Raw genomic sequence first — 22,002 nt, 5'->3', positions numbered from 1 at the left:
CAAGCCACCCTCCAAACAATCCCCCAAACTAAAAAGGTCACCTCTTTTATTTTTTGCTTTTTGGGTCACACCCGGCAATGCACAGGGGTTACTCCTGGCTCATGCACTCAGGAATCACCCCTGGCAGAGCTCGGGGGACCATATGGGATGCTGGGAATCAAACCCGGGTCAGCCGCGTGCAAGGCAAACGCCCTCCCCGCTGTGCTATCGCTCCAGCCCTGAGGTCACCTGTTTCTTGATCCCCCGCCAAATCACCTCTCCTCCCCACGTCAGCTCCCCAAATCATTGTAAATACTCCAGCGGAGGGTGCAGCCCCACCTCCCACAGGCCCCCGAAACAGACATACACCGCGAGGCTGCTGCTCATTTTATTATAAAAAAATACAGAATCCAAAGTTGATTGTGATGGGGGTGGGGGGAGGCCCCGTGGCCAGCGCCAGGCTTGGTCACGCTGCCCACCCACGCCGCCCCCTACAAAACCCCGCGCCCGAGTGCGCCCCAGCCGTCGCCCGGCGGCCACGCACCATATATATTTATATAATATATAGAAAACACAGACCAGGTAAGGGATAGAAATATGAAATCTGGTATAAATGCACCGCTCGCTTCATTAAAGTGTCCTGGGGGGGAGGTCCGTTTCCGTTTTTTTTTTTGTGTGTGTGTCTTTTGGGTGGTGAATCCTGCCCCCCCTTTTTCATTTTTCTTAGAAACATTATTAGACCACAGGGGAGAGAGGGGAGGGGGCCCCGACAGACGAAGAAAAGAGTTTATTGCCATGTGTGATTCCTAGTCTAAAAAGTTTTCCCCCCCGCCCCCCACCAAAATAAAAGCCCTCCCCCCACGAAGAGGTGGAGGGGGCTGGAAACAGACAGAGACAGTTCCTGCAGAAAACAGTGGAGAAATCACAGTATCTACTCGCTGGCTGTATTTACAGAAAAATAATGTCCTCTGGGCCTCGGAGACACCAGCATTCAAAGAAGGTGGGGGAGCTGGGGAGGGGGCCGTGAGGATTACAAGGGGGGCGGCTCTAAGTGGTTTTCTAAGATGTGGGGTGCTGTGATACGGCAGGGTGGGGGTTTATCCAGGATTCCACAGGCCTCTGCTAAGACATTATGAGTTTTGACTCAGAAAGCCAATGCCAGGAGCAAGAGGCGGGCGTCTGGGGTGGGGTGATGGGGGGCCAAGAGGCCAGGGCTTAGCCCTTCTCCCCTTAGACGCACCCCCAGGGACCCCAGCCCCACCTCCCCCACCCCAGCCAACTGGGCTCCTGTCCCAAAGTCACCAGCATCAGCAAGGAATAAATTAAGATTTAAAAATCGACTTTCGGACCCAACCATGAAAAAGACGCTGGAAACAAACAAACAAACGAAAAAAAAACCACGCACGCACACACACACACACACGCGCGCGCGCACACACATGCGCACACGCGCCCGTATCGACACCGCCGTGAGGTTCCGGGGTTCTCTGCGCACCCCCGGTACCAGATGGCTTGGCCCCGGGTGGGTTGGGGCCGGACCCACATCCAGCCGCGCGCACGGGAGCCCCGAGGCCGGTCCTGCCCCGCCGTGGACTCTGCCCGGGTTGGAGGAGAAGCGCCGCCGACGTTTTCTATTTGGTCTCGGAGGCGGGCGATGTCCGGCCGGGCCGCGACTAGGACCCCAGGAGACCCCACAACACGGGCACGGTGCTGAGGAACAGGCGGCAGCTCCCCAGGGCGCTGCACGAGTTATTGCTGGTGAAGATCAGCTCCGGGGGCTCGTAGATTGTCTCATCTATGGGTGCAGATGAGCAGATACAGGCAAGATGGTCAGCCGAGACCCCCCTCTGCTGGCTGACCCCCCACCACCACCCAGAAACAGCAGGTTTGACGAGCAAAGCAAACAGCAGGTGCCAAATACCTGTATGCCTGCCCCCTTGGTGAAGGTAGAGGTCCCCACTTTTTTTTTTTTATAGCTTTTTGAGTCACACCCAGAGATGCTCAGGGGTTACGCCTGGCTCTGCACTCAGGAACTACTCCTGGCGGTGCTCAGGGGACCATATGGGATGCTGGGGATTGAACCCAGGTCGGCCGTATCCAAGGCAAATGCCCTACTCGCTGGGCTATCACTCTAGCCCCCTGCTTTTTTCTTTTTAACCACACCAAACAGTGCTCAGGGAGGACGCTCAGCTCAGTGCTCAGGGATCACTCCTGGCAGTGCTTGGGGGACCCAGTGGTGCCAGTTATTGAACTCGGGCAGTCGCGTGCAAGGCAAATGCCAGACCTGTTTCACTATCTCTTTGCCATGCCCATCCCCCAAGCCCCTCCTTTTTTTTGGGGGGGGTCACCTGGTGATGCTCAGGTCTGACTCCTGGATTTGCACTCAGGAATCACGCCTGGCGGTGCTTGGGGGACCCTATGGGATGCCGGGTTGGCCACATACAAAGCAAATGCCCTCCCCACTGGACTATTGCTCCAGCCTCAGCCCCAATCTCTTTCTTTTTTTTTTGTGGGGGGTGCTTTTTGGGTCACACCCGGCGATGCTCAGGGCTGACTCCTGGCTCTGCACTCAGGAATTTCCCCTGGCGCGGCTCATGGGACCTTATGGGATGCTGGGAATTGAACCCGGGTTGACTGCGTGCAATGCAAATGCCCTACCTGCTGTGTTATCGCTCCAGCCCCCAACCTCCTTCTTGACTGGAATGAGGTCCCCGGGTTCCCAGCCCAGGGCCAGATGGTGCAACAGCTTGGAGACCATGCACTGCCCAGGAGGCCCAGGCCTGATCCTTGGTACCTTGATATCCCTGAGCACTGCCAGGGGTGACCCCTGAGCAATGATCTGGAAGTAGCTCCTGAGTACTGCTGGGTTTGGACCCCAAACAAAATAACAGCAACACAAAGAAATGTCCTGGAGCTGGAGTGATGATAGAACAGCGGGTAGGGCACGGCCGACCCGGGTTCGATTCCGAGCATCCCATACGGTCCCCCCAGCACTGCCAGGAGTAATTACTGAGTGCAGAGCCAGGTGTTAACCCTGAGCATTGCTGAGTGTGACCCAAAAAGAAAAAAAGAAAAGGAAAGAAAAGAAATGTATGTCCTGGTGGGGGGAATGGAAGAGAGATGATAGTACTGGGGTAAGACACTTGCCTTGCAGGCGGCTGACCTGGGTTTGATCCCCAGCATCCAGCATCCCATAGGACTCCCCCCATTTACCGCCAGAAATAATTCCTAAGCCAGGAGTAAGCCCTGAGCACTGTTGAGCGTGGCCCCCCCCCAAAAAAAATAGATGTATGTATGTATCATAGCACAGCGGTAGGGTGTTTGCTCTGCACGTGGCCGACCGGGTTCAATTCCTCCGCCCCTCTCGGAGAGCCCGGCAAGCTACTGAGAGTATTTAACTTGCATGGCAGCGCCTGGCAAGCTCCCCGTGGCGTATTCAATATGCCAAAAAAGTAACCACAAGTCTCACAATAGAGACATTACTGGTGCTCGCTCGAGCAAATTGATGAGCAACGGGATGACATTGATACAGTGATACGTATTATATATGTATGTATATATATGGATATACATATATATATATATTTATTTATACATAAGTTGGGGAAACTGAGATTTGTAGCCAGGGCCCAATGGTACCAGCAATGCTGAGATTCAAGAACTGCCCTGAGTGCTCCCCGGGTCCCGTGGGTTTGGGCACGCAAGGGTGAGGGCCCGCATCCGCATCGTCTCCCCACCCTCTGACGACTTACTGGTTGGTTTCACGTAAACCTTCAACCGAAGGCAGGGTCTGTCGACCGCGTTGGGTGGAGTGGCAGCTGGAAGACAGGGGGTGAGATTGAGATTGAGCAGGCCATGACACTCTCAATGCCTCCTGAGGTTGTATTTCTTCCCCCCATGCTGGCGACCCCACCCAGATCCCAGGCGAAGTCATCTATAAAACTCCTCCTCATACATCAAAACCCTTGACATAATGCCCCCATTAACCCTCAGTCCTACACACTCTCTTAGGTCGCCCATCCCACGAATGGCCTCTCTGGTTCCTGATTGAGTTGCTGAACAGCCAGGATCCCAGAGACCCAGAAACAAATCTCGGAACCCAGTGGCTTTTGGCAGAAATGTGTCCGGACTCCAAATTAGGTTTTTGGCCCTGGGCCACCCCAGGTAGGAAAAGGTGTCAATCCACCACCTCTTCCCCCCTTGTGGCTCGGGGGCTGCAATCTTCCAGAGGCCAATGGGCAGACAGGTTTGGGCCCGTAGTAAGGAGGCGTGGGGGGCTTCATGGACCCTGAGTCCCTGCCCAGGAGCGGCCTCTCTGATTCCTGATTGAGTCGCTGAACGGTCATGATCCCAGAGACTCAGAAACAAATCTCCGAACCCAGCGGCTTTTGGCAGAAATCCAGGCTTAATTATTAAAATTCCAGAATTCAAAATTGCAACATCGTATGCTATTCATAATCAGCAACAGAAAGCAAAGTGTCTAATGTGGCCTTTTCAGCAGATCTAAGTGTGGGGGGAAAATTTCCAATAACAAAGGTGGGGCCGGTGTCGAAATACTGAATGTAATCAAATAGAGAGAGAGAGAGAAATGTGGACATCATCTGCCACACAGGTAGGGGGAGGGTTGGGATGGGGGTATACTAGGGTTGTTGGCGGTGGAAAATGTGCACCATCATTGTATGACCAAGTCTTTTTTTTTCTTTTGCTTTTTGGGTCACACCCAGCGATGCACAGGGGTTACTCCTGGCTCATGCACTCAGGAATCACTCCTGGCGGTGCTCAGGGGACCCTATGGGATGCTGGGAATCGAACCCAGGTTGGCTGTGTGCAAGGCAAACGCCTCCCCGCTGTGCTATTGCTCCAGCCCCTGTATGACTGAGTCTTAAACCCGAAAGCTTTGTAACTGCTCTCACGGTGATTCAATAAATAAAAAACAAACAAACAAACAAAACGCCTCCCATGGCTGAACCCTAACTCTGGATAGAGGCTGGAAGCAGGTGTTTGCGCCTGGCTCCACCTCATCCAGGACACACAGGGCTCAAAGGAGACGAGTAAGAAGCTATTTTCTGCAGAGGCTGGAGCGAGAGTACAGTGGGGAGGCCGACCCGGGTTCGATCTCCAACATCCCACAGGGTTCCCCAAGCACTGAAGTCCGCTTGCTGGCTGGAGTGATAGCCCAGCGGGGAGGGACCTGGTCTCACACACCGCGGTACCAGACTCCAGCCCACAGTCTCACTGAGTATGGCTGGGGGGTGGCTTCAAAACAAAAACACCCGGAGATGGGGGCTACCTGGAACCCAACCCTCTCCCGCGGATGCTGATGGGGCAGCCCCAGGGGAGAAGGCGCTGGCTGCGCTCGTACCGCCTATGGCTCTCGGGCACCACCAGGGGTCGCTCCTGAGCACAGAGCCAGGAAACGCCCCCCAAACGCAGGGGGAGGGGCCGCGGGAAGGCAAGGGGAGCCCCAAATGGCTCCCCACAAATCACCGATATCTGGGAGACCAGGTTCCCTGCCCTCACTCGTGTCCCAGACGGTTCAGGTGACCTGAAGGCCAAGGGATCTTTGCCCTTGGGCTAAGAATTCCATCACTGCTCCTGGCCCCTTCGGCCAGGTGACAGCGGTCTGGCAGGGGACAAGCCGGGTGGCGTGCTGGGAGGAAGCTTGAAACCCAAGGGGTCAGAGGAGGGACCCCCCCCCATCCCGTGAGCACATTCACGAATGGAGGGGGAATGACCCCACCTGTCCACACTACACACACACATACACACACACACACACACACACACACACACACACACACAACATACACACACCGCTGGCCTCTCAGCGGCTGCCCCAGCGCAGACCCCTCAGCTGGGAGATGAAGATAAAAAGCACGTAATAAAAATAACATTCGTCACAGAGATAGGACGAATAATTACAATAATTATCTTTATGAAACTCCCGTCTCGGAGAGAAAAATATAATTTTTCTTATATTACGGGGGAACTTGATTGAAACACCTTCCCTCCTCCCCCACCCCTGCTTCCCTGAATTAAAAGCAAAAAATCCAAATAGAGCGGAGAGAGGAGGAAATGGAACCTCCTCGGGACTAATTGGACACAGCGGGGAGCAAGGTGCTGAGGCTGGGGGCGGGCTGGGGGGCCCCCCACCCCTGCTCCCTACAGCCCCGGGGGGGGGGGCAGACCACCCCACTCCCTGCCGGGCTGCCCAGGGACGCTGAGAAAAGGGACCCACACAGCTTTGGTGGATGCAGAGCCGGGTGCCCGATGAACACCCCAACAGTCAGACATAAGCCGGGGCTGACTGAATTCTTTTTTCTACCATATTCTTTTTTCGGGGGGGGGAGGGGAGGCCACACCCAGTGGTGCTCAGGCTTACTCCTGGCCCTGCACTCAGGAACTACTCTTGGTGGTGCACAGGGGACCTATGGGATGCTGAGGATCAAACCCGGGTCAGCTGTGTGCCAGGCAGGGGCCCTTCCCACTGTACCCGCTGTACTACAGCCCCAGCCCTGAAACTTCACGTTTTTGGGTCATACCTAGAGATGCTCCCAGCTCTGTGCTCAGGGGACCAGATGGAGATCGAATCCGGCTCTCAGCGAGCAAGACAAACTCCTCCCGCCCCGCCCCCATACTACTGTGCTGGTCCCTGACACCTCCACATTCTCGCTGAGGTTCACCAGGGTCTGACGCCAGGTAGAGGTATGGTTCCCCTCCCCGTCTAGCACTGTCCCCATGCCCACTAGATGGCGGGCACCCTGCCCCCCTGGAACCCTCAGCTCCCCGCTCAGGGCTATGGAGGTGGTGGCTCATGTGGGATGATGTGGCCATCGCTGCCCAGCCTGGATGCAGGCCCCGAGGCCTCCTTAAAGCCACTCTATGTGTGAGTAGGGTGGTGGGCAGGGAGCCAGCTGAGATCTGCTCTGGGCCTCAGTTTCTCCATCTGCAAAATGGGAACTCTGACGGGGCTGGGTGAGCCTATGTAAGACCCAAAGCTCCCCCAAAGAAGGTGACCCCCCCCCAGGCAGTGTTCCCGAGTCCTCCTCTGCACCCCCCACACACACTCAGAGGAGCCAAGTGCCCAGCGGCCCCCCTGTCCAGTGCCACTCACATATGTAGTAGTACTCGTGGCCCGGCCGGAACTCGAAGCCCAGTGAGAAGGGCGTGAAGAGCTGGAACTTCTCGGAGAACTTGAGGGGCCCGCCGGGGGCCGCGGGGCGATTGCACTCCCAGCGCTTGAAGCCGCGCTGCCGGTGGTCGCAGGACGCGTGGCCCTCGCCGTTCACCATGTAGAGCACGTAATGCTCCATGCGCTCGGCCGGCGGCAACGGCGCCCCGTAGTGCGGGCAGTAGATGTCCAGGTAGTCGTTGATGCTGACCTCCACCGTGTAGCCGCCGCCGTCGTCCTCCGAGCCCGCGTGGAACCTAAGGTGTGAGCTGGGCGTCAGAAGGGGCGTGGCCAGGGGCGAGGGGGCGGGGTCAACGGGGCAGGGCGGGGTTATTTTAGAAGGGGCGGGGCCATCAGAGAAGGAGGTGGAGTCAACTGGGCAGGGCGGGGCTAGCTCAGGGACATCACAGGCGTGGCCAATCACTGAGGTGGCCCGGAAGGGGCGGTTCACAGCAGCAAAGGGGCGTGGTCAACAGGGGAGGGGCGTGGCTAGGGAGTAAGATGAGGTGAGAGAAACGGAGGGGCAGCCTAAGGATTGGGGCAGGGTGGGGCAAGCAACCACAGGGGGGTTATGGGGTTCGTGCCTCGAGAACCCACCCCGCTATATCTTCAGACCTAGGATGGGCTTGAGCCTGCCCACCCACCCCCCACCCCTACATTTGTGCAAGACAGGAAAGGGCAGTGACAGGGTATCACATCGCTCTGAGCGCCCCACTCCAGCCCAGAATCCTCCAGCTGGTCGGTGGGCGGGTGTTTGGGAGCCTGTGCTGGTGGGGGGGGAGTTGTTGCCCACCCCAGGAAACACTGTGCCAAAAACATTACCAGTGCAAAATGAACAACTTAAGGACTGGAGCCACAGTTCAGAGGGTAGGGCATTTGCTTTGATCCCTGGCATCCTATAGGGACTGAGCCAGGAGTATGCTCCGAGCACCCCTGGGTGTGCCTTCCCCACCCCACCCCCAAGAAAAAGAACAGGCAGTGAGGTGGGGGAATGGGGGAAAGAAACCCTCATCCCCCACCGCTGGGGGGAATGTGAGCTGATCCAACCTTTTCCGGAAACAGGACACTGCTCAAAAAACTAAGCATCAAGTTTCTCTGTGACCCGGCAATTTCACTTCTGGGCATCTACCTCAAGGGCCCAAAAACTCTTCAGAAAAGACATTTGCACTTCTGTGTTCACTGCAGCACTATTCACAAGAGCCAACAACCAGAAACAACCCAAGTGTCCAAGAACTGGAAAAAGAAACTATGGTACATGTCTATGGTGGAATACTACTTGGCTGTAAGAAAAGACATACTGGGGGGGGGGGGCTGGAGCAATAGCACAGTGGGTAGGGCGTTTGCCTTGCACGCGGCTGAGCTGGGTTCGACTCCCAGCATCCCATAGGGTCCCCTGAGCACGGCCAGGAGTAATTCCTGAATGCATGAGCCAGGAGTAACCCCTGTGCATCGCCCAGTGTGACCCAAAAACCAAAAAAATAAAAAGGAAAAGACATACAGGCACCCAAACACACACCCAAACATACCACACACACACACACACACACACACACACACACACACACGATCATGTAATTGCTGCTATGTGGATTAAACTGGAGAGTACCAAGCTGGGTGAAGTCAGACAGGAGAGAGGGTCCCTGTCTCTGAGGGATATAAAGAAACAGAGCAGGAGAATGGCAGAAGATGGAGCACAACCACTGGCCTACACAGCTGACTTTCTAGGGCTGGAGCCATAGCATCGCAAGGAGGGTGCTTGCCTTGCACATGCCGACCTGGGTTCAATGCCTGGTGCCCTATAGGATCCCCCAAGTCAAGTCGGAGTGATCCCTGAGCACAGAGCCAGGAGTAAGCCCTGAGCACCACTGGGTATGACCCCAAAACAAAAAAGAATGTAATAACAAAATCCTAAGATATATTAAAAATGATTCTTTTAAAGTTTTGGGCCATTGGGACTGGAGTGATAGCACAGCAGGTAGGGCATTTGCCTTGCCTTGCACACGGCCGACTCGGGTTCGATTCCCAGCATCCCATAAGGTCCCCTGAGCACCGCCAGGGGTAAGTCCTGAGTGCAGAGCCAGGAGTAACCCCTGTGCATTGCCTGTGTGTCCCAAAGAGAAAAAAAAAAAAGTTTTGGGCCATTACCGGCAGTGCTCAGAACTTGCTCCTGGCTCTGGGACAGAGCCAGGGGACCATCTGGGTGCCAGGGATTGAACCCAGGTCGACTATGTGCAAGGGCAAACACCCTATTCACAGTATTATCTCTTCAACCCCATAAAAAACTTTCTTTGTGGGGCTGGAGCGATAGCACAGCGGGGAGGGCGTTTGCCTTGCACGCAGCCAACTGTTCGATTCCCAGCATCCCATAGGGTCCCCCGAGCACCGCCAGGAGTAATTCCTGAGTGCAGAGCCAGGAGTAACCCCTGTGCATCGCCGAGTGTGACCCAAAAAAAGCAAAAACAACAACAACAACAAAATCTCTTTGGTTTTGTTTCTAAGCCCCATCTGATGATGCTCAGGGGTCACTCCTGGCTCTGTACTCAGGAGTCACTTTGGAAGTGCCCAGGGGACATGATGGGATGCCGGGGATTGACCTTGGGTCAGCTGCGTGCAAAGCAATCAGCCTGCTACAGCTCTCACTGAATTTATTTTAAAAGATTAAAAAAAAAAAAGAACGAGAACAAAATATTACTATTGGTCATCAATGTGCACCCCCTCCCGGGGCAACCCCATCCTACCCACTGGGGCTGGGGACACAGGCCTGAGGCCAGCTCTGTGCCTACCCTGGCCTCAGTTTCCCCACTGGGGTCCAGGCTCAGAGCATAGCTGTCTCTGACCCCATTCCCTCATCATGGCTCCACGCCACCTCTTGTTCCTCTGAGATACCCCCAACCTGCAGGCCCCAGTCTCCTTCGGGGGGATTGCCCCCCAACCTCCAGGTCATGCCTGCAGGCTCCCCTGCCTTCCCCCAGGAGCCCCCCTGACCCAGCCTTGTCTGAGGATGGAGGTCAAACGTACGAGGAGAGACCAGCCTCCTTTCGTGGCTGCCTCGGGCTACCGCATCAGGCGGCCTTAGATCTCCCCAGAGCGGTCCCCGGAGTCCCTGTCATGTAAAGGCGGCCTGGACTGAGGGGGGACAAGGCGGGGGCCTCCCAGGAGGACTTATTAGCACATAAAAGGTCCAAACTGCAGAAGGTTGGGGGACAGACTGCCCCCACTCCCCCCCTCCGCACTGGCAGGCAGGAAACTGAGGCTCAGGGGGGCAGTGCCAGGGAGCGGGCAGGCCGCTTGGATCTGCCTTCCCCGGTGCCCATGGCATCACTGCCCGGCCTGTGGGGGGGCACGGCCAGGGGCCCCATGCCAGGCGTGCTCAGGGACCCGGCAAGCATTTAAAGGGGGTGCTGGAGAGGCAGAACAACAGGTAGTGCACATGCCTCGCGCCTGGCAGACCTGGGGTCAAACCCTGGCATTCCAGACTGTCCCCTGAGGCAGCGCCAGGAGTGAGCACAGAGCGAGGAGTCAGCCCTGAACACCGCCGCGTGAGACCCCCCCGCAACAAGCCAATAAAAGCATCTATGGGATGAGGGGGCAGCTGGGGCTTTAGGACAGTGGGGAGGGTGCTGGCCTTGTAGGCAGCTGACCCGGGTTTGGTCCCTGGCACCCCACAGAGTGCCCCGAGCTCTGCCAGGAGTGATCCCTGAGCACAGAGCCAGGAGTCAGCCCGTGAGCACTGCCGGGTATGAGTCCAAAACCCAAACCTAGAAAGGTAGGACAGCAGGGAGGGCGTTTTCCTTGCATGTGCAGACCCCCGTTGGATCTCCGGCACCCCAGAGGGTCCCCCAAGCGCCATCAGAAGTGATCCCTAGCGCGGAGCTAGAGCCAGCCCTGACTACCACCAGATATAGCCCAAACGCCCTCCAAAAGTCAAAGGTCGAGCACATTATCCAATGGCCTAGGCTGCCCCCCATGACTGGCCCCGAGCTTCTGCTCCCCTTACCTCCCTCCACCCTGGGTCTGGAGGTGAGAAGAGCGCATGGAGGAGCCTCAGCTTTCTTGTGCCTCAGTTTACCCATCTGCGGCAGCTCTGATCTGAGGCCCTGGTGCCAGAACTGCAGGTCAGGGCATCAGAACGGGGGTTCCACTCCCGGCTTCTTCGTCCTTCAGGGTCAGGGGTTCTTTCTACCCACCCGGTATCGAGGGAAGCAACAAGGTGTGACCCCTGGCGTGTGTCTCTGGCAGCAAAGAGCCAGAGGCTCAGACGCCATGGGGGTTCGGCTTGTCCTCAGAGCCTCAGTTTCCAGCTCTCTGCAGTGGGCTGGCCCAGATAGCGGGGGCGACCCCACCAGGCCCAGAAGGGGACCCACTTGCCCTCAGCCCCGAGGCCGCCCCCCAGGCCCGTCCCCAGGCATCTGCCAGCCGCGGCCTCCAGCCCTGAAGCAGCAATCGATCCAGACACCCTCACAGGCTTTTTGAAAAGTCATTTTCCTTCCCGGCTGCGCTCGTGAAAGCCCCATTGATCAGGCGATCGATGGCGGCTGGCCCTGCTGGGACCTGCCCTGGGGGAGCAGGGGGTGGGGGTCGCTTCTTAACCCCCCCAGGGTGTTCTTTTTCTTTTTTGTTGGGGCGCGGGGGGGGGGGGTGGGCACACCGGTACTGTTCAGGGCTGACTCCTTGGCTCTGTGCTCAGGGATCACTCCTGGCAGGGCTTGGGGGGGGGGGGAACTTTCTGGGGTGCCGGGGTCAGCTGTGCGCAAGGCAAATGCCCTCCCCACTGGACGATCGTTCAGGCCTTAGCGTTCACAGCAGGGAGGGCGCATGCCTTGCAAGCAGCCAACTCAAGTTTGATCCCTGGCACCCCACAGGGTCCCCGGAGCTCTGGGTGTAGCCCCCCGCCCCGCAAACAAAAACAAACAAGAACCTAGGGTTCACCTCAGAGCAGCCGCACGCCACACCAACCCACTGACTCAGTTCTTCTTAATTGAGGACACCCCAGATTCCCCAGCCCTCCTAGGCCTGTCTGGGCACCCCTCCTCAGACACCCCAGACTTTTCAGGCTTCTCCCTCCCCACCTCTGCTTTTATTTTGGTTTTCAGGGGTGCACCCAGCAGTGCTCAGGGATCACTCCCAGCCTGAGCACTGGGGGGACCCTAGCCTGTCAGCTACATGCAAGGCCGGAACTGTAACCCCCCCACTTTATCTCTCCAGCACATCCGAGTCTTTTGTTGGTCCTGGTTTGGGGGTTTACTTTTAGGGCCACCGCCTCCCGGCTTTGCTCTGGGGGTTCTTAAGGGGGGCCACTCGGTGCTAGAGTCAGAACCTGTGTATCCTGCAGATAAAATCTGTACCGGCAAACTCAAAGCTGCCTTCCAGCTCAGCCCCGGGGTCTGCATCGTGCTGTGCCCTCAGAAGCAGGGAGGGGGCCGGAGTGGTAGGACAGTGGGGAGGGCGTTTGCCTTGCACACGGCCAACCTGGGTTTGATCCCCGGCATCCCATATGGTCCCCAGAGCACTGCCAGGAGTAACTCCTGAGTGCAGAGGCGGGAATAACCCTTGAGCATCGTCGGGTGTGACTCCCTCACCAAAAAAAAAAAAAAAAAAAACCACCCAAAGAAAAAAAAAGAGGGGGGGCTGAAGCCATAGCAGAGCGGGTAGGGTGTTTTCCTTGCACGCAGCTGATCCGGGTTCGATTCCCAGCAACCCATATGGTCCCCTGAGCACTGCTAGGGGTAATTCCTGAGTGCGGAGCTAGGAGTAACCCCTGAGCATTGCCGGGGTGTGACCCAAAAAGCAAAAAAAAAAACTCAAAAAACCCAGAAGTGGGAGGCCTGCCCCCTCCTCCCTGTCTTGCTGGTACTTCATTACACCTTTGGGGAGAGGGAAGGAGACGGTGCCCTCCGGTCCCCGCCCAGGTGGTCTAAGCAGTGAGTAAAGCCCAATGCATCTTTCTTTTTCCTGCTTGGTTTTCAGGCCACACCCAGTGGCAGTGCTCAGGACTGACTCCTGGCTCTGTGCTCAGGGATCCCTTCTGGAGGTGATAAGGGGGATCCTATGGGGTACTTGAGGATCAAACTCGGGTGGGCCTTGTGCAAGGCCTTCACCTTACCCCCCCCCATCTTTCTGGGCGCCTAACGTGTCTTTCTTTCTTTTCTTTCTTTCTTTCTTTCTTTCTTTCTTTCTTTCTTTCTTTCTTTCTTTCTTTCTTTCTTTCTCTCTCTCTCTCTCTTCCCTTCTTCCTTCCCTTCTCTCTTTCTTCCTTCCCTTCTCTCTTTCTTTCTTTCTTTCTTTCTTTCTTTCTTTCTTTCTTTCTTTCTTTCTTTCTTTCTTTCTTTCTTTCTTTCTTTTCTCTCTTTCTCTCTTTTTTGGCTTTTTTGGGTCACACCTGGCGATGCTCAGGGGAATTACTCCTGACTCTGCACTCAGGAATTACTCCTGGGAGGGTGCTCGGAGACCCCATGGGACTTGGGAAATTGAACCTGGGTCCGCTGCGTGCAAGGCCAGCGCCCTCCCCTCTGGACTATCGCTTCGGCCCCCCGTGTTCCTTAATCAAAGGAAACTGAGGCAGTGGGGCGGAAGCAACAGGACAGCAGGGAGGGCGCTGGCCTTGCACACGGTAGACCCGGGTTCGATCCCTGGCACCACAGTGGCCCCCCTTCAGCACCCCAGGGCTGATCCCTGTGCAGAGAGCCAGGAGTCAGCCCTGAGCACGGCTGGGTGTGGCCCACCCCACCCAAAAAAAACCCTAAGATGAAGCAGTTAAGTCTGAGGCATTTGGTGTGTCCACGGTGGGGGGTATTACAAGGGAGCAGGAAGCAGGTCCCTGGCCATGGTGCAGGATAAGGACCCCCGGCAGGCACATGGGTGGGGGGGAGCACGCCCACTCCCGCTCCTGAGCTCTGCCCCCCCCCAACCTGAGCCATTTTTTTCTCCCCCGTTCCCATCTCTAAAATAGCGGCTGCCTTGCTGTGTTTGCAATCCTGGTTCCAAGTTGGCGGGCGAGCCCGCCTGGGGCGGGCGCCTCCACCCTGCTCAGGGTGGCGCCTGTGGAGGGGAGGGGCCCCACCCCCAAACCCCTCATCGTCGCCCCCAGCCCCTGCCAGCAAGACAAAGCGCCCCTTTCCTCCTCCTCGCGGGGGGCGCCATCCCGAGATGCAAATGTGAGCAGGGAGAGATGGAAATTCTCACTAAGGGGTTAATGACTCACTTGAGAGGGTCCCCAGGGGAGAGCACTGGGGAGGGGGTTTCTTCAGCCTGACTGCCACTCCACCTGGCTCACCTGGACAAGACCCCCTCCTACAGGCAGGCCTCGCAGTCCTGGGGTGGTGGTGGTGGGGGGATCTCCCCGTCCTGCTCTCCCACATCCCGCCATCAGCCCTTTCCAGCGGCCACCCAGCCCGCAGATAATAAGCTCCAATCGGGCGATTGTCAAGTCATTAGCCACTAATAGCAAAGCAACTAATTAGAGGAGTCTCACCCCAAACTGGCTGCGGGCAGGCTGTGCTGTCTTGGCTCCCCAGAATGGAAACTGAGGCACCAGCGGGGCAGCCACCTGTCCGTGACCCAGGTGGGTGGCCGCTGGCCCCCACCTTACCCAACGCCCGGTTCCTGCTCCTTCGCACCTCCTGGGCAAGCGGCCAGATGCCCCAGTTCCCCCACACACACCCCGCAGAGACACCCCGAGGCAGCTCCAGAGGGGACTAGGGGCCCCCAGGCCAGCGAAGACCCCACCCACGTCACCACGCCCACCGCCGGCACCCCCGGGGCATCGGGGGCGCTGCCCCATCTCAGATCTGGCCAGGACAGGAGCTCAAGGACAAAGGGAGACAGGAGGTGAAAGGGTACGGGGAGGTAAACTGAGGAAGGGGCCCCAAAGGGACAGAGGAAAATAAGGTTGGGGGACAAGAAAGGTGGGTGTTGGGGGTTAGTGCGTCCCCTGGTCCTCAGACTCAGGCCACAGTGAGGGGTCACCCACCTCCCCTCAGGCACCTATCAGACCCAGGGGTATCCCAGACATGCCACCTCTTGGGGGACCCCACCCCAATTGGGTCCACATAGTCTGAGGGTGTGGAGTTTCTCGGGAGCAGAATAAGGGGGGGTCGGAGCGATAGTATAGCGGGGAGGGCGTTTGCCTTGCACGCGGTCGACCTGGGTTCGATCCCTGGCATCCACACGGTCCCCCTGAGCACCGCCGAGAGTGATTCCTGGCTGCAGAGCCAAGAGTAACCCCTGAGCTTTGCCGGGAGTGGCCAAAATAAGCCAAAAAAGGGGGGAAAAAAAGCAGAATCGGGTCCGGCCGGCCGGGTTTTCGGCCCGGGCGCCCATGCCCCTGCAGAGCCGGTGGATGTGGAACAAGCGGGAACCAGAGACAGCTTTAGGAATTGGGGTTCCAGCAAGTGCCTGCACCCATGTATGGAGACTGTGAATTAAGCCTTTGCCCCACGCCGGCTAACGGAGGAAAGAACCTTCCTTCTTGGTCTCTCTCCCCTCCGGGAGAAGGCGTGGAGTCCGACATTTTGTGGGTCCGTTGAGAAGGTACGAACTTGGTGGCGCGGAAAAAAAAAAAAAAAATGTGTGCTTTGAACTTGAAACAGCCGCAGGATACAGAGCCAGCCCTAGTCGGGCCCGTGCTCGGCTCCGACCGGCCGGGTTTTCGGCCCGGGCGCCCATGCCCCTGCAGAGCCGGTGGATGTGGAACAAGCGGGAACCAGAGACAGCTTTAGGAATTGGGGTTCCAGCAAGTGCCTGCACCCATGTATGGAGACTGTGAATTAAGCCTTTGCCCCACGCCGGCTAACGGAGGAAATATGTAATTTCTGGCAGAATTTTCCCAGGACTTTATACAGAAATCCAAAACCGCGCGGACGCTGCCGCGTCCGCGCGACTTAACATTTATAATTGTCATCAATGTGAAAGGGTTCCATTTGAACAGGTCAGACTTGGGGGGGAAACTCCAAATAATAACAGTAAGTTTTTGTTGAAATATTGAAGGTTCTTAATGTAACAGCCACCTCTGGACTATGAGCTAAGCAAAAGCCCCACGCTGGCCAACGTGGCGTGGAGTACACCATACTATGAGGCGCAGGAAGGGGGATGAGGGGGAAAAATTAAAAAAAAAAAAATGGAAAAGGAAAAAGAGAAAAAAAAGAGAGAGAGAGAGTTATGTCAACTATAGTGAGTTTTGTGTTGAATTATGGAATGTAATCAAGGTAAAGAAAAAATGAAGTGAAATTCATTAGTTATACAGTAGGGGGTAGGGGGTGGGGGCGGGGGGTAAACTGGGGTTTCTGGTGGTGGAATTTGGGCACTGGTGAAGGGATGGGTGTTTGAATATTGTATAACTGACATATAAACCTGAGAACTTTGTAACTTTCCACATGGTGATTTAATTAAAATTTAAAAAAAAAAAAAAAAAAGAAAAAAAAAAAAGCAGAATCGGGGCTGGAGTGATAGCACAGCGGGTAGGGCGTTTGCCTTGCACGCGGCCGACCCGGGTTCGATTCCCAGCATCCCATGTGGTCCCCTGAGCACCGCCAGGGGTGATTCCTGAGTGCAGAGCCAGGAGTGACCCTTGTGCATCGCCAGGTGTGACCCAAAAAAAGCAAAAAAAAAAAAAAAAAAAAAAAAAAGCAGAATGGGGGGGTCATACTGGAGAGATAAGACGGGGGAGGGCGTTTTGTTTGCCTTGCATGCGGCCAACCGGCACTCCTCATGGTTCCCTGAGCACCTCCAGGAGTGACCCCTGAGTGCAGAGCCAGGAGCGAGCCCTGAGCACCGCCGGGCATGGCCCCCAAACCAAAATGCCTGAATGAGTAAGTAAGCAGCAGACTAGGGGACGCGTCCTGTGGGGGGGCTAGGGGGATAGCATGGTTGGTACATGCAGCCAAGTGGGGTCCCCGGAGGTGGGGTCCTGGGTCCCGTGGGGAAACCAGGGCATAGAGGCTGGCTGAGAGCCCACATCAGGTGGGGGCCGGGGTGGGGCCCACCGGCCAGGGCTGCCAGCTGCAGCCTTCAAGGTGAGGGTGCGAGTATGAGGTCAGGTCCCACCTACTCCGCCGGCCAAGCGCCCACTCTGTGGGTGTGTGTGTGGGGCACACAGGGGCACTGCCTTTCACCCCCCCACTCTTTCACAGACCCCTGGGGGGAGGGCCTGCAGCATGGCCTACATCCACCTCCCAAAGAGAAACCCCTGAGCAGCACGGTGGGGCTGGGCCCCCCCGCTGGGTGCCTGAGTGAAGGGATACCCCGAAAAAATAAAGCAGCATTTTCCAAACCCCCATTCGCTCTGGCAGGAAAACAGAAGCCCTCCGGGGCCAGAGCTGCAGTCCAGCGAGGAGGGCGTCTGCCTTGCTCGTAGCCGACCAGGTTTTGATCCCTGGCACCCCACAGGGTTCCCTGAACACCGCCAGGAGTGATTTCTGAGTGCAGAGCCTGGATCAGCCCTGAGCATCGCCGGGTGTGGCCAAAAAAAAAAAAAAATTCCTTTGGGCCCAAGAGAGAGACAGTACAGCAAGAGGGCAAGAGGGCACTTGCCTTGTTCCTGACCAACCAGGGTTCAATCCCCGGCACCCCATAGGGTCCCCACGCCTGAGCACAGAACCAGGAGTCAGCCCTGAGTGTCCAGTGGTGTGGCCCCAAAAGTAAAAAAAAAAAAAAAAAAGAAAAAAAAGAAACGCTCCCTCTACCCATGACCCAGAGAGACGTCGTCTGGGGGGGGGGGGGGCGTGCGGGGTCCAACCTGGCCCCCTGCCCAGACTGCGCCTCCGCCCGCCCCCCAGACTCAGTTTCTCTGTCTGCGGATCACAATCACAGTTGCCCAGGTGGTCCGGGGTGGGGTGACCGGGGCTGCGGGCAGGAAGGGCTTCCCTGCGGGGGCACCCCAGCACACTGGATGACCCCCAGCACCGGGTCGGGAGGGAGGGCAGGAAGTGCGGGGGGGCCCCCCGCCGGAGAAGGCGGCGGGGTCTCAGCTCTGCACCCCCACTGGCCGCCATCTTGTAGAGGACCATCCCTGCCGGCAACCCGGATCCCCTCACCATCACCCACAGGCGTCACCTCTATCTTCCTCTCTGCCCCGGAGCCCCCCGCGGGCCCCACCAGCCCAGCCCCATCCACTCCGTGCACCCCCACATCTCTCAGAGGTGACCTGGGGGCTCCGGAGAGCCAAACCGCCCATTTTCACATACCCCGCACCCAAATCTCACCCTGCACCCCAGCAGCTCCCAGGTCTGCTAGTAAGCCCCCGCCAAGCCAGGTGGGGGGGTCTCTCTCCACACGAAGCTCTCCCTCGCCACAAGGTATGGCTGCTTCAAACCCTCCCCCCACCCTGGAGAAGCCGCACAGAGAGGGGAGGCTCGGGGACAGGGGTGACCTGGCACCTTCCACCCCCGCCCTGGACAGTCTCCTTGAGTCCCCGTTTCCAGCTGGTGGCTTGGGAGGGGGACGCAGCAGGGTCCGGCATCCCTGAGCCGCTGCGGGCCCAGGGGCTGCCGAGCCCAGAGCCCCCCACTCACACGGGCCCCACCGGATAAGGCTTCATTGTGGGGTGCGGGGGGCTTTGTCGAGAGCAAGATGGGGACTCATCCCCCCTTCTCGGGGACCCACCTGGTGGAGGGGACAGAGAAGGATGCGGGGGGTGGGGGGGGAACGTTCCAGTCTGTCCCCACACTGGGAAGCCGAACACAGATGCAGACACACATGCGCCCCGCCTGCCTGCACCCCCGGGCTCCACACACAGACACACACCGGCCCTGCCACACACACACACACATACACACACACACACACACACACACGCACACACACACGCACACACACACGCACACGCGTGCAAGCCTGCCGCGGTCGCCATGCGCCTCGGGCGGGTACGCCAGCGCCCCCCACCCTGCGTCCCTGCATACGGTGGGCAGGAACCCACAGCCACCCGCCAAAGGAGACCCCCAGACACGGGGATGGGGTACCAGGGGCCGTGCACCTGCAGTGCCTCCCCGCCCCCCTGGCCTGCTCGGGACCCCCCCACCCACTCACACACACACACACACACACACACACACACACACACACACACACACCCCACCCACTCACACACACACCACACACACACACACACACACCACACACACACACACCCCAGCAGGCTAGGGGCAGGCTCAGAGAGGTCGAGCGGCCAGTTGGGCTATTTCAGCAGGGGTCACCTGGACAGCTGCCCGTGGGCAGGGCAGGGGTCTGTGCGAGGGGACCCCACCCTGCTGCGGCAGAGGGGTGCAGGGCTCCCTGGCCAAGACCGGAGAGGCAGAGCCTAAGCCAGCGGGGGTCAGGATGGGGGGAGCCCGCTGCACACTTAGGGCCTGGTGTGGGGACTGGGCAGGGGAGAGGGGGTGGCCGGGCCCTCTCCAGCCCTCTGGTCATGTCCATGTCCACCCTCGGCTCCTCCACCGCCGACCCCCTTTGTGAGCACCACTCCCCGCCATGGACCCCATCCCCATCCCTCCCCCCCATCTCTGCGGCAGTCACCATGCGCCCCAGGCCTCCCTCTCCCCGCTGCCCGCTGCCCGCTGCCCGGGGACGCCCTCCGCCCCCGCCCGCCCCTCCGCCCCCCGGCCCCACGCCGTCGCCCCGGACTCAACACGAGCACAGTTTAGCCCGGTTCACCCCACAACACCCCCAGAGTGCTCTGGCCACGGAGACCCCTTGGGCACATCCGCACGGTCCCCTCCCCACTCCAAACCCCAGCTATGACGAATGTCGCCTCAATTCTGGGTGAGCTGCTGGGGCTACACGGCTCCCCAACACCCCCCCACCAGGTCCTGGGGCTGGGGGCCAGGGCACAGGGTGGTCGGTCACCCCTCAGCTGGGACAGCCCAGAAGGGGGAGGAGAAGGGGGAGGAGGAAGCGGGGAGGACAGAGAGAGGTGCTTGAGGTCAGGTCACAGCAACTGGTGGCGGCCCCAGCTAGGCTGGGGGGCAGGGTGGGGGGGCCCTCCTTCCCGGGGAGGGCCGGGCTCTTGTCCCAGCCCAGGGATGCGGGGGCAGCAGACGGCACCCCCACCATGGCCCTCGTCTGTCCCCCATCCAGGTTCCTCATGCGCTTGATGTTCTGCTAGAACAAAGGGACAGGCCATGCTGGGGACGGAGATCCAGGAGCCGAAACCAAAAAACTTGGGTTGGGAAGCGCTGTCCGCCCCAGCGCCCGGCTTGGCCGCAGGGAAGCGCCTTAATCAAAGCCACATGTGACCAGCGAGGCGGACGACGACGACGACGACGACGCGGGAACCAGCTTCTTCACGGTGGCCTGACCGTGTCCCTCAGCGGTGCAAGGTCCCTGCCCTCAGCCCCCAACCCCACAGTCAAACCCCTGAAAGGGACGTTGGGGGGGTGTCTGGGCACCGTCCCTGCCCCCCACGGCAGGACACTGGCTGCCCTTGTCCCCGAGCCTGTCTCAAAGACAGGTCTTTATGCAACTTTCCGGCCACGCGAGGCCCGAGGACAGCAGGGACAACGGGGGGACGGCGGGCTCTGGGGACGGGCTCGGCCGTTGCTGGCAAACGGTGACCCGGGGTGGAGAGAGCAGGAGCAGGGGGGTGCAGGGGGGGAGTGAGGGGGCTCGGTGCAGCCCAGAGAGTTTGGGGAAGCTATGTGACACCCCCTCCCAGAGTCTGGGCTGGCCCCGGAGTTCCGGGACTGACCCATCTCCCGTGGGGTCCCCCCACCCCCGCCGGCCCACTTTGGCCTTGGAGACCGGGGAACAGTCCAAACGCTTCTCCTGGGGTCTCCAGCGGTCAGTCTGCAGCAAACTTTTCGCACTGGACAAACGGGGGCTTCTGAGACCGCCCCCCCCCCCCCGATTGTGTCCCACGGCCGACATGGACGAAGCTGGGCTGGCCGCTGGGCGGCACCTCAGGTCACCGCAAGCCGGGGCGTGGGAACACCTGGGTCCCTGCCCCAGCTCTATACTCCCTGGTGTGACCTTGAGCCGCGGCTCAGGAGCCCCCCACACCCCCCCAGCACCACCACCTCAGTTTCCCCAGCAGCACCAAGAGGCCAGGAGAGTGCCACGGATTCCAACTGATGGGGCTTCCCCACACTAGTACCTCCTCTCCCTACATCCTTACAAAGCGGAGACCAGGGTCCCCCCAGAATGAAGGTGGACGTGGTCCACAGGGAGAAGCGGGGAACTTCCCCAAGTTCACGGGGGACCCCCCTGGCAGCCCGCAGACACCCCGTCCCCAGGGGGCCTCTGTCCCGCACCTCCGGGAGCCGCTCCGCGACGTAGTCCCGGGGGGATCCCCAGCAACTCGGAAGCGTGCACGGCTTCCCCGGAGAGGCCCGTGGACCGGGGGTGGAGGGGAAAATGAAGGGTCCCCCAAGTCCTGGGAGGGAACTCGGAGCCGCGCTGCTTCGAGGGCGCCGGCGGGGCTCTCCCCAGCTGCTAGACATCTGCCGGTGCCGGGGGGCCCGCCGGGGGCGAGCCCCGTGAGTCGGCCCGGCCCCGGGGGGCGCCCCGCGGGGCTGGCAGGGCGCGGGGGACCTCCCCGCCGGGCAGCGGGGGCGCCCCCGAACTCCGGGCGCCCGCGCGTGCCCGGGGGGGCGCTCCCCGCCCGGCGCGGGGCGCGCGGAGGCCGGGGCGCGGCGGCGCGGGGCGCGCGGGGGTCCCCGGGCGCGCTCACCTGGGGTTGCTGCGGTTCCAGTAGACGGCGTGGCGGTCGGCGTTGGCGCGGGCCCCGTCGTCGGCGCGCGCGCAGGGCGGCGGCGGCAGCAGCAGCAGCAGCAGCGGGAGCAGCGGGCGCTGCGCGGGCGCCATGGCCCCGGTCCGGCCGCCGCGCTCGCCTGGCCGCCGCCTGCCAGGCGTCTCCGCCTCCT

The 22,002-nt window shown here is 59.3% G+C and overlaps 1 protein-coding gene across 1 annotated transcript; it reads right to left on the bottom strand.

The window, feature by feature from the left end:
* Window positions 1-351: 351 nt before the first annotated feature.
* EFNA2 (ephrin A2) lies at window positions 352-22,002 on the bottom strand. Its single transcript, XM_055127257.1, has 4 exons — window positions 21,810-22,002; window positions 7,094-7,407; window positions 3,732-3,797; window positions 352-1,774 (listed from the first exon to the last, which is right to left on the bottom strand). Exons 1-4 carry the CDS (start codon window positions 21,941-21,943, stop codon window positions 1,653-1,655), a joined length of 636 nt encoding a protein of 211 aa, XP_054983232.1. The 5' UTR covers window positions 21,944-22,002; the 3' UTR covers window positions 352-1,652.

Source organism: Sorex araneus, chromosome 2 (assembly GCF_027595985.1).
Source record: "Sorex araneus isolate mSorAra2 chromosome 2, mSorAra2.pri, whole genome shotgun sequence".
Taxonomy (NCBI): domain Eukaryota; kingdom Metazoa; phylum Chordata; class Mammalia; order Eulipotyphla; family Soricidae; genus Sorex; species Sorex araneus.
This window is presented reverse-complemented; position numbering and strand designations above follow the sequence as displayed.